The sequence below is a fragment of the Panthera uncia genome, chromosome D2 (genome assembly GCF_023721935.1).
Source record: "Panthera uncia isolate 11264 chromosome D2, Puncia_PCG_1.0, whole genome shotgun sequence".
Lineage (NCBI taxonomy): Eukaryota > Metazoa > Chordata > Mammalia > Carnivora > Felidae > Panthera > Panthera uncia.
The window spans coordinates 84093575-84105475 of NC_064818.1; the positions used below are offsets into that span (position 1 = coordinate 84093575).

The 11901-nt window shown below is 55.9% G+C and overlaps 1 protein-coding gene across 3 annotated transcripts in view; it reads left to right on the top strand.

The window, feature by feature from the left end:
* LRRC27 (leucine rich repeat containing 27) overlaps positions 1 to 11901 on the top strand; it is a 36876-nt gene that overhangs the window by 9535 nt on the left and 15440 nt on the right. For all 3 annotated transcript variants that reach the window (XR_007460862.1, XM_049645911.1, XM_049645910.1), the window contains exons 5-8: positions 5191 to 5343; positions 7281 to 7587; positions 8467 to 8634; positions 11671 to 11869. Coding sequence is in view for 2 of the 3 variants with exons in the window: in XM_049645911.1 (XP_049501868.1) it covers positions 5191 to 5343; positions 7281 to 7587; positions 8467 to 8634; positions 11671 to 11869 (827 nt within the window). In the remaining variant the exon portion in view is untranslated. The remainder of the gene's footprint in view (positions 1 to 5190; positions 5344 to 7280; positions 7588 to 8466; positions 8635 to 11670; positions 11870 to 11901) is intronic.

The following is an 11901-nucleotide window of genomic DNA, read 5'->3' on the forward strand; positions in this document are numbered from 1 at the left end:
GGGGGGAGAAAGAAGAAGGATGTGGCGCTTTGTAGCCAGTGCACAGCTCAGGAAAGCTGGCGTCACAGCTGCAACTCCCGGGCCCGGTCCGGTCTGGTCCCCGCTGCACCCTGTGCCTCCCGGGGGGCCCGCGGGTCCGGACTCACCCTCCCCTCGCTTTCCTGGAGGGCTCTGCCACTGACGGCTCTCAGACGATGTCTGTTTCAAGGACCCTCCTTTTGTGTTTTTTGGTTTTAATAGGAACTTTATCGTCACATCGGTTTCCAGGCAACACCCGGTGCCCATCCCGGCAGGTGCCCTCCTCGCTGCCCATCCCCCACCCAGGACCCTCCTTTTGAACTGTCTCTAAGTTGAATCCTCCAGATGGGCTGTCCCGGCGACTTGCAGTTTGGGCTCAGCACTGCGGTCTTGGGGTGGATCTGCAGGGACACTTATGAGGGCGGTGCCTTCACTTTCATTCACTTTCGTTGCTGTGAATGACGAGGAGGAGGAAGCAGAAGACAATGTTCTCCTTTCCGCATCTGTTTCGTTTCGTCTCATACTTCTGCTCTTTACTGTCTCTGTTTCTTTAGGTTTAACTTGCTGTTCTTTCTCTAACCTGTTGAGTTGGAGGCTTAGATCACTGGTTTTCAACCTTGCTTTTCTAACCCATGCTGTGGCAACTGTGATTTCCCCCAAGTGCTGCCGTGGCTGCTCCCACAAGCCCCAAAACGCGGCATCTCCAGGTGTTTTCCGACGTGAACCTTGTCAGGTGCTTACGGGCCCTTCGGGACGGACTAGTGTGGCCGCTGCAACCTTCTTCTGTCTACTCTTTACGTGATGTGTTTTTCCACTCTCTTACTTCGAACCTCTCCGTGGGTACATTGCATGGCTGGTAGGCAGTATGTCGCGGGGTCTTGCTCTTCCGTCCAGTCAGACTATCTCTGCCTTTTAACGGAAGTGGTTAGACTGGTTAATTTAATATAATCATTGACATGAATGGATTTCAGGCTGTCGTTTCACTCCTTGCTGTTTGTCTCAATGCTTTTTTTCTGTTCCAATGACTGCATGTTGATTGGGTATCACTTAGACTTCTAACTTTTATATTGACTTTTTAGTTATTCTTCTTAACATGCCTCTACCGTCTCACGGTTGCTGTCGGGGTTGCACCACGCATGCCTCGAGCTAGCGCTGTCCTGTGTCACCACCTCACGTCACCACCTGGTAGCCATACCGGCCTGCTCTCTCCGGTCCTCCTTATACTCAGCCTGTCCTACGGATGAGGTCTACCTATGTTATAAACCTGCAACACGGACTTACAGTTTTGGCTTTCAGCAGTCACGTATTTTTAGAGAAACTAAGAGAAAATGTATTTTGTGTTTGCTTAACGTGTAGCATTCCACGTAGACATCTCTTCACTCTTTCCTGAAGATACAGCTGGTGTCCTTTTCCTTCAGCCTGAAGAACTTCTCTTCAGGTTTCTTAAAATTGTTACGTTTCCGGAAATGTCTTCATTTTGCCTTAATTCTTTTTTGATGTAAATAATTTTTTTAAGTTTATTTATTTTGAGAGAGAGAGGGAGCGTGGGGGAGGGGCACACAGAGGGAAAGAGAGAGAATCCCAAGCAGGCTCCACGCCGTCCGCACAGAGCCCAACGCGGGGCTCGAACCCACAAACCGTGAGCTCATGAGCCAAAATCGGGAGTCGGACAGTTAACAGCCTGAGCCCCCCAGGTACCCCTTGCCTTGATTCTCAAAGGATATTGTTGATTAAAAATAAGGGTTGAATTTGTTTCATCCAGGACTTTAAAGAAGTTCCACTGCCCTCAGGCCTCTGAGGTCACTCACTTTGTCCTCCTTTATGAACTGTGTTCATTGGCCTTGGTTACTTTCAAGATTTCTCTGTATCTTTGCTTTTCAGTGCTTTGACTCTGAGGTCCTTAGCTGTGGTTTTCTTTATATTTTTCCTACTAGGTGTTTGTTGAACTTATCCAGTTTTGAAATTCACATCTTTTTGCCAAATTTGAGAAAGATTTTGGTCATTAACTCTTCAAATATTTTTCTGTTCCTGTCTCTATTTATTTGTCCAACCTTTTGTTATTGTCCTACAGATTACTGACCTTCTGTACGTTTTAAAAAGGTAATTTTTCTGCTCTTCAGAGAAGATAGATAAGTATCTTCAAGTTCATGCATCTTTTTCTGTCATCTCTAATTGGCTGTGAAAACCGTCTAGTAATTTTTTTTCAGATACTGTGTTTTCAGTCCTTGGATTTTCATATTAAAAAAATAGTTTCTATTTTTCTGTGCAGAGTTCTTTTTTTCATTTAGTATAAACAAATTTTTCCTTTAATAATTTTTTGGATTTTATCTTGGACATTGCGGTAGATACACTGTGGAGATTCTGGATTCTGTTATCTTCCTCTTTAGAGTACTGGTTTTTAAAAATAGGTAAGTTGAGGGGCACCTGGGTGGCTCAGTCGGTTAAGTGTCCAACTCTTGGTTTCGGCTCAGGTCATGATCTCACGGTTTCATGAGTTCGAGCCCCACATCGGGCTCCAAACTGACAGTGCGGAGCCTGCTTGGGATTCTCTGTCTTCCTCTCTCTGCCCCTCCCCCATTTGCACTGTCTCTGCCTCTCTCAAAATAAATAAATAAACTTAAAAAAAAATTTTTTTTTTAAATAGCTAAGTTGAGAGAACCCAGACTCCCAACTGTCTCTCTGGCATCAGGCAGCAGGTGCGGCCGTGCTGTGTGCGGGAAGTTCAGGACCGTGCCAGGGATTTGCACGTGGGCCGTCTGCACGGCGATGTAGGGCCCCCCTTGGCGGTCCTCTTCTGTCCGGAGTGCACCCCTTCGCTTTCTGGCTGGTGCAGTAGCTCTGTGGTCTGTCCTCTGGCACTACAAGGTCACATAGGTTTCTGTCTGTTACAGCTGCCCCGCGTGGGGCCCTCTGGGGCCTTCCGTCAGGCAGAAAGCCATACAGATGGTACACGCGTTTGTGTCTTTCTCTTCTGGAAGCTGTCACTCCCCCTCTAGTTTCTGCCTGCTTTTCACTTCTGGCTTGCCCACGGGTGGTGTATATTCTGCCCAGTTTCTGCAGACTGGTTATCTGCAGGGAGTTGATCAGATTGGAGCTACGCCAACATTGCGGGAAGCAGAGTTGTCCACTGTACTGTTTGTAGCATCATTTAGTGGTTCTCTAGACACTATGCCGTCCATCCTTGACCGATGACCGTCGGCTGAAGTCAGACCTTCACCACTTTTAGTTCCGTTGCCTCCTTCCTGCCTTTTGGGCTGTTTTTCATAGATTTTGCTTTTACATCTTGTTATACATCCCACAAACGCATCTTAAACTGTCAGTATTTATTTATATTTTCTTACATGTTTAACCTTCGTTTCTCAAGTTGCCTGCTTTCACCCGGGAGGACCATCGTGGCCTGAAGATCTCCCTTTAGTATTATCGTTTCCTCTTTGGTAATGAATTCTTCAAGTTTGGTTTTCTAAAAAGTCATCTTTATTTTCCATCATATTTGGAGGCTGTCTGGCTGAGTAGAGAACCAGGTTTCAGAGGTGTGTTCACTACTTTCAAAATGTCTTTATCGTCCTCTGGCTTCTAACTTCTGCTGAAAAGCCAGCTGTCAGTCTTACTGTTTTTCCTTTAAAACCGATGAATCTTTTTTCGTCTGGCTGCTTAAAACTCCTCTCTTTGTGTTTAATTTTCAGCAGTTTACCTGCGGTGTGCCTGGACGCATCTCTCTTTGCATCCGCTTTACTTGGGGTTCACCGAGCTTCTGGAACCTTTAGCGGGGTGTTTAATCAGAGCTGGACAACCCCTGGCTATTGACATTCTTTCTGCAGACCTTGCTTCCTTCTCATCCTTTCTTCTCTCCTCCTGGGCCGCCCTTCGGTGGGTGTCGGCATCCCCACTGTGTCCTGCGGGCCTCGAGTCTGCCCTTCTTTTCCCGTCCCCTCTCGTCTCTGCTCCGGATCCTGCTACTTTGTGTTTGCTGGCCTCGCGGCTCACGGGTTCTGTCCTCTGCTGCTGTACTCTCTCCCTCCGTCCAGGGGCGGTCAGCTGGACTTGAAACTGTGCGAACGGCGGGGGAGACGTGGAGTCCCTGAGCCGGGTCACCGACCGCCGCCGGGCAGCTCGGGCGATCCGACGGCTGCCTCTCGCCCGTGTTCCTGCAGGGCCGTCTGGGTGGGCTCAGGGCGCTTGACCCGCAGGTGTCTTCTGTCAGCACGCTAGCGTGCCGTTCACTGGGCTCTGGCCTCCACTGTTTGACCCGGAAGTCACTCCTGTGCCCGTGTGTGTGATGGTTTGTCGCTCCTCTGTGCTTTTCAAGCTCGTTTGTCTGCGTCTTCGGTGACTCTGATGTTTCCAGGCGTGACTGCCTTTGGCGGTCACCTACTTGGGGTGAACTTGTGGACACTGCCCTGGCGTCTGTCAGCGAGCGGGGGACACGTGCGCCGTGGTTTCCCCAGAAGCGTGCCGGGCCCCGTTTGGGTCCTCTGCAGCTCTCATTCCGGGCGTGTGCACCAGCGTACGTGAGGCTGTCCCGCGGGCCTCCAGAGTTCTCCCCATCTCATGGCGTTTCTCTCCCATCATCAAGCTCACTTGTGTCCTCTGCCGTCGCGTGTCTGCTGCCGGGTCCCTCTAGAGAACTTTCCACCCCGGTCTTTGCAGTTTCAACTCGAGAACTGCTAGCTGGTTCGTTTTTATAATTTCTGGTTCTGTCGACATTTCATCCCTGTTGAGTCATTTTACCATATTTTTCTGTAATTATTTAAACATGGTTTCCTTCGTGGCTTTGAACATATTTGTGACTGCTTGGAATTTCTTGTTCGCTACATCCAACATCTGAGCTGCTTGGGGACAGTTTCTAGTGACGCTTGTTTCCTGAGTATGGGTCACGTTGTCCTCCCCGAGGTTTTGTTGCGTTTCAGATGATACAGCAATTTCGTATTCTGGTTTTTGCCTCAGGGCTGTCACCGTCTCTTCCATTCACTCTGTTTCATTTATTTCCTTTTGTGACTCGCCTGGTCTTCCCCTGTGCGATCTGCCTCCACTGCAGAGTTGTTTTTTTTTTTACAGCAAAGCTCAGACATCTGTCGTATCATTTTACCCCAAATTCCCAATAGGATTTTTAATCTTTCCTCCTTGTTTCATTCCATGGAGGAGTGTGTGAAGGTGTGGTTTCCTCTCTCACAGGGAACGTGACCACACTGAGAGCCTTGAACCTGAGACACTGCCCCCTGGAGTTCCCCGCCCCCCTCATCGTGCAGAAGGGACTGGGTGCCATCCTGGCCTTCCTGCAGGCCTGCACCATGCAGCGGCCTCCTCCCCGAGGGTCAGCTTCTCCAGGTTGGTGGGACCGTCACTGCACCAAACTGCATTAGAACTGAAGTCACTGCTTGTTAAAACCAGGACCCAGGGAGCCTGTCTCCTCAGTGGCGTCACGGGGAGCACGCTGGGCCTCGCGTGGCCTCTGCTGGACTCACACCGCGATCGGGGGTCCGTGCCGGCCTGTCGGAGCTGTGTCTTTCCTCGGTTCTGTGTTCATGGGTCTGCGCTCTCCGCGCCCCTTGCAGAGCCCGTCTAGGGTGGGATCTGGTAAAAGTTCACTGGGTAAATCGAATGAAACTCCTCACCAGCAAGCCTCACCAGGCACCTGCTTCAGGAAATTCCCTCGGCCCGTCCGACAACTATTTCACAACAGGAGCAGTGACACGCCCTTACTCGTGGGCAAGGGGCCGTGGTCTTGCCACTTTTTGGGTGCACGCTCACTCAACATTTGATCCTGTGTTTTCAACGTGCGGACCATCCAGCCAGGCATTCTCACGTGCTCACGAGATAATCTAACCGGGAAGGAGCACTGTGGTTCCACTCAGACAAAGTAGACGTAAAAGAGAATTGTAATTGAATGCTCACGAAAAAAGTGAGTGCTCTGAAAATTTACTTCGGAGCATCGAAATCTTTACTGCTTAAACACAGCTCCTAGATTAAGAAAACGCCTAGACTTGAAGCAGCCATGATAGTTACACATGTGATACAGTCAAAGTGTGGGAATTACTAAGTCTGTCTCAGTAAACATAAGGAATGGCCAAAGTAATTAGGAAGTGCTGATCTTTTTCCCAAATCCAAACAAATGACCCCAGAATGTGTCATCGTAAACACCGATTGTATTTGCAAAGTGTCTTAGTTTGTGTCCCCCAACAGCAGTTCCTGAGTCAGGATTCAAGGGCCAGTAACTGATTCGAGAGATGATCCAGGTGGCAGCATGGAGGCTGAAGCGGGGGACGTGGGGAAGGGGAGGAGGCCAACAGAGGTGGGAAGCCCCCACTGGGCCTCAGCAGTCACAGCCCCTCGGGTGCTGCCCCCACGGACCGGGTCAGGACCTGGGTCTCACAAGGCCTCGGCAGTCACAGGGTTCCCGCTTGGACGCAGGCCCAGGGGTTACTGCACAGCAGAGTGGGGGAGTAGGGCACACGGGCTCCAGACCAGCGATGCCTCGCCGAACGGAGGGGCGCACAGTCCCCAGCCCTGCACGCTGGCCCTCGTGGGCTGGAGGAAACACCCAGGCGCAGATGTGCGGGTGCTAGTAGGAGGTGAGTCTGGCAAACCCCGGGATGGCAAGGGCCCAGGGCACGAGGAGGGCGCCCACAGCTCCATGCCTCTGCCTCGTCTACTGCCTGCCTGCTGCTGCAAACCGCAAACACCCTTGTTTCCCAAAGAATATACTGGCTTCGTCTCTTAATGACGGATCAGAATCCAGGGTCATTTCTCAGAAAGGATGGCCAGATGCAAAGTGTCTGTATTACGAGTTTGAACCTAAAGCCAAAAAGTCTGTGTCAGCTCGACCTGTGACCTCACTCTGCCTTGGTGGGGGCGGGGGCAGGAGGTGGGGCTGCTCGTCCATGAGGGGACAGTGGAGAGTAATCCTAAAGGCAAGAGTGTTCCTGGCGAGCTTCCTTTCAAGTAACTTACCTGGAGAGGACAGTGTTTAGGGTCGACAGTGATCTTGCCAAGCATACACGGTAGGCACCTGGGCCAAGAATTAATTAGAAATAAAGCTATTAAAAGATCAAGGCTGGGGGAACAGAGAAGTGTGCTTCATCTGTATAAATAGACATGGAGTGGAAGGGCCGGAGGGTGGAGGGAGCCGGTCACCAGGGTCGTGCGGCTCCGGGGGGCCGTGTAGAGGTGCAGCCGGCCCACAGCACCGTGTCCACCAGTGACTTGACCAGCTGCCGCGACGCACCCAACGGAGCCCCCACCTCCCCCGTTGTGTTTGTCCGCAGAGCGTGTGGCCGACAAGGACGCTGTGAATTCTCAAGATCGAAGGGGGAGGTTAAAAGAAAAAGCAGACTTTCTCCCTCCTGTTGAAAAGCTACACCTGAGTGAGCTGGGCAAGTCCACTGCCTCCCCAGAAGACTGGCCGGGCGAGGAGGAAATCAGGCGCTTTTGGAGGCTGAGGCAGGAGATTGTCGAGAAGGAGCAGGAGGAAGTGCTTGCAAAGCAGCTCTTACCGGCAGAGTTACCTGCAAACCTCAAGGCGGCTCTGAACACGAAGGAGAAAGAACATTCCGGCTCCAGACGTGTTCTCAGGTAAAATTTAAAAGCCAGGCTGTATTGTCTTGATCTGGCCAACATTGTAATACCACTTTCCGTGATCTTTTAAAACGTCAGGTAGATGTCTGTGCCCTGTCGGCATTTGTCATGTGGTGGATGCTTGCCTGGTTTGGGGTTACAGTTACCCAGAAACTCAGACCCTGTGCGTGTGCGTGTGCACGCACGCGTGTGGATGGAGGGACAAAGAAAGAGAACGTTTACTGGTGAATATAGCTCATACACTCACACGAGGGGGCGGTACCATTCCAGGGGGACACGAATCGGCCCCTGGGGAGCACAGAATCCTAGCGGTTACTGTGGTTTGTGGCGCTGCACAGCACAGCCCCCGCGGACGGCAGGGACGCGTGTCCAGTGGTCCGCGGTGTCCGTGGCCCCGCTCCGGGGGGGGGCCGTTAGGAAAAGTAAGTCTGAAAGGCTGGGGTCCGGCCGATGGAAAACTTCCTTCCCCGTGAAAGGTGTTCGGGGGCTCATTGTGCCGTTCTTTCTCCCGTCCTGAGGTTTGAAAACTCTCGGGAGAAAACCAAAGTGTTGTCGACCGATTCCAACCTGGGAGGCGCTGGAGGTGGGCAGTGTGGGTGTCCAGCTGCAGCCAGCCCAGCACTGAGTCCCCGGGGCCTGACCCCCACCCCCGCCCTCCCTCAGTTCCCCCGTCTCGTTATGAACAAGGAGGAGGCCTTCCTCTCTGCGAGTCCACTTGTCTTTCCGGTTCCCAGCCACCCAGAGCCTTCCGAGGCAGGAGCCCCGGGTTGCCGGGCCCTGGGAGCGGCCAGGCCTCGGGCTTCCGTGGGCGCCCGTGGGCGTTCACCATCGGCCCCCACGGGCCTCGTTCGGACGTGTTGCATGTTTGTGTTCTAGCGCGTGCCGTCCGCGGGGGAGTGTTCACCGCGGGGTCTGTGACGGTAGAAGGAAGATGTCCTCCCTCAGGAGCGTCCTGCCGGCCCTGGTGCCACGGCAGCGAGCGGGGCTTCCCGCCAGGAGAGCGGAGGACAGCGGGGCCTTGGCCCCCAGGGAGCAGCACGTACGGTGAGTGATCTGGCGCGGGGCCTGCCTCTCTCTGGGGAAGGCTCTGCTCTTGCCTCCTCTGGGGTGCTCTGCTGGCTGGCTCCCTCGGGCGGGCGGCTGTGGGCACAGGCCTCGGGGGGTCGTTGCTCTGCGTCGGCTCCACCCAGCGTCTTCTCAGATGCCTTGTTCTTTCTTGATCCCCTCCTGCCCTCTTCCCGATCACCTGGCTCCCGGGGCTCTTCTAAGGAAGGTTGTGCGTTGAAGCCTTGCTCCCCGGAGCCTGGGGGGCTCAGTCAGTTGAGCGTCGACTCTTGGTTTTGGCTCAGGTCATGATACGGGGTCGTGGATCGAGCCCCAGCCCGGTCAGGCTCTGTGCCGAGCCTAGAGCCTGCCTGAGGCCCTCCCCCTCCCCCTGCCCCTCCCCCACTCACACACTGGCCCGCTTTCGCTCGCTCTCTCTAGCTCTGAAGAATAAAGTTGAAAATTAAAAAAAGGATGCAGGCGGGGCGCCCGGGTGGCTCAGTCGGTTGAGTGTCCGACTTCGGCTCAGGTCATGATCTCCCAGTTCATGGGTTCAAGCCCCGCATCGGGCTTTGTGCTACTGCTCGCTCAGAGCCTGGAGCCTGCTTCGGATTCTGTGTCTCCTTCTCTCTCTGCCCCTCCCCCGCTCACACTTTGTCTCACTCTGTTTCTCAAAAATAAATAAACGTAAAAAAAAAAAAAAAAAAAAGAGAAGCACCCACCGACACAGTTCCCTCTTGCCCCTGCCTGGGTGGCTGTGCGCTGCCTGCAGCTGCGGTCAGCCTCGCGGGGGGCCGGGCCGGGGCCTGTCCTCACCGGCTCCTCTGTCCTCCAGCTCCACCGGCCGCCCGTCTCTACTGCGCTCTGGGCCCCAGGAGGCCGTCCAGCATGGACTGCGTCCACGGCACCCCAGTGCCCCTCACCTCCTGGCTGGGTTTGGCCAATGGGGGCCCCAGCAGGAGATCAGAGAGGAGGCGGAGAGGGAGGGCAGGGTCCTGCTTCCCCCTGCACCTCCGTGTAAGTGCCGCCTGGGTCCTGGCAGCCTCTCCGTCCCTCCTCCCCGGGGCTTGGGGTCACAGGGCTCTTGCTCTGTCCCCGGGGCCGCCTGCCACACCCCGTGTGAATAGACCCTCCTCAGTCCTGAAATCTCCCCGCACGAGTGCGTTTACTCTGGGGACTCTGATGGGACAGACTGCCCAGGAACAGTGTGGCAGGGGTGCGCCCGTGTCCTCCCCGCGCCGGACGTGCTGACGGGGCCCGACCCTTCCTGTGGAAGGAGGGAGGTGTCCGGCCCTCAGAACTGGTCAGGACTCGCCGCGTTCCACCCCCCGCGCTGTCGTCCTGATGACTGACGTGCGGCTGATGCCTGGAGTCCCGGCTCTAGGGCACGTTCACACTGGTCATCAGCCACATGCCAGGCAGGCCCCCGGCTGGAGCTCAGGCCGCCCCCCCGGGCCCCCCAGAGAGTCCTTCGGCTGGAGTCCCGGATCTGCTGCTTTACCACCAGCTCCAGGTGTGGGCCAAGCACAGGTGGCTTTGCAGGGCGGTTCTGCCGGCCCTTCTGGAGCAAACGTACTGGCATGACCTTGACCGCTGGGGTGCCTCTCACGGTGCTGCAGGAGGGTCCCCCTCCCCACCTCCCTCCAGGTTCCTTTCTTTATGGTGTTTTGTGAGACCCGCCCAACCCGCCCTTCTGGACCCCCTCATCCCTCGCTCTGCCCTGTGTCAGTGCGAGTCCTACGATCTGGACAGCGTGCAGGGAGGTGGCACTTGGGGTGGCTGCGGTCGCCGTGGCGTGTGGCCGGGAGGACGTGTGCTTCCTGCCACGAGGTTGGGCTCGAGCGGCGCCCAGGATGCTGCACAGCTCTGCGGGAGAAGATTCTTGAGTACCAAGGGCAAGCGAGCGCTGTCTTCTTGGTTTCTCTGCCTCGGGCCTGCGCTGGCGTTCTGTGGTCCCTTGGTGACAGCGTGCAGAGTCCCGTCTTGTGGCGTAGACTCAGCACAGCCCCGTGGACCCCCGTCACGCCACCTGGTTATCTGTGCACATGCAAGCCCTCGGAGCGTCCCCCTGTGCCTCTCCAGGAGTGGGTAAGGGGTAGCGGACACTCGGGTGGAGCCCCTGTCCAGGGGCACAGCAGGGGCCAGGTCGTGGAAGGTCACAGCTCCATTTGCGGAGATGAGTGGTGGAGCCTGGCTCAGCTGGGGGAGGGGGCTCAGGAACCTCCTGGGAGCTGGGGAGGCAGGAAGCAGCCTCGCAGGGGCCTGCGTGGGGCTGGGGAGAGAGCTTCCAGACTCCAGAATGCGAGCTGGGTGGAGCCCAGGGCCAGGTGAGGATTTGCTGGGACCCCACCCCATCCCGGAAGCTGCAACCACAGCCAAACCAGGGGCTGGTCTTTCCGTTTAGTTCAGAAATTCCACACGCATCCGGTGCGGCAGCCCCACCTCCGCGGGGCAGGCAGTGAGTCCGGCGGATACCGTTGGAAGGTCACCGTGCAGGGCCAAGCTGTGCCGGCAGCATGGAGGCTCCCTGGCGGAGGGGATTGGGGGTGGACCCAAGAAGCTCAGCCATAGAAGTGAAACTTGGGGCGCCTGGGTGGCTCAGGCAGTTGAGCGTCCAACTCTTGGTTTCAGGTCAGGTCATGATCCCAGGGTCATGGGATCCAGCCTCCCCCCCGCCCGTCAGCTTCTGCACCGAGCATGGAGCCTGCTTGCGATTCTCCCTGTCCCCCACCCCCTCTCTAAAAAAAGGAAGAGAGAGAGAGGAAGGAAGGAACTCAGGTGTCACGGGGACCGTGAAGGCCTCTGATTCCTGAGCTCAGCCAGAGCCCACATCTTCCCTGGGGACAGGGTCCTGCTGCTCAGCCCCGGGGGGTGGGGGGGGGGGGCCTGTGTTGTCCCCTCGCATGGAGCTGGCGCCGTGGGACAGGAGCAGACGGGCGCCTCCCATCTGGGTGGAGGGACGGGAAAGGGTTTGGGGGGAAACTGTGCCGGGGCTGCTTCTGGCCCCACGGCTAACGTGCCGCGTGTCCTCCCCAGAGACGAAGGAGCACCGCGGGAGTGGCGGGAGCGAGCCCGGACCCGGAGGACAGCGGAGGAGGCCCTGGGCAAGCCCCTGCCTCCCCAGAGGAGTCTGGGACGAGGACGCCAGCGGGAGGGGTCTCATCCGGTCCGGGGGCCACGGTGCCCGCTGCAGAGATGGAGCCTGCGGCCCGCTGACAGACCTATTTCCTCTCATGTGAGGAGCCAGGACTGGGGGGGGGGGGGGGG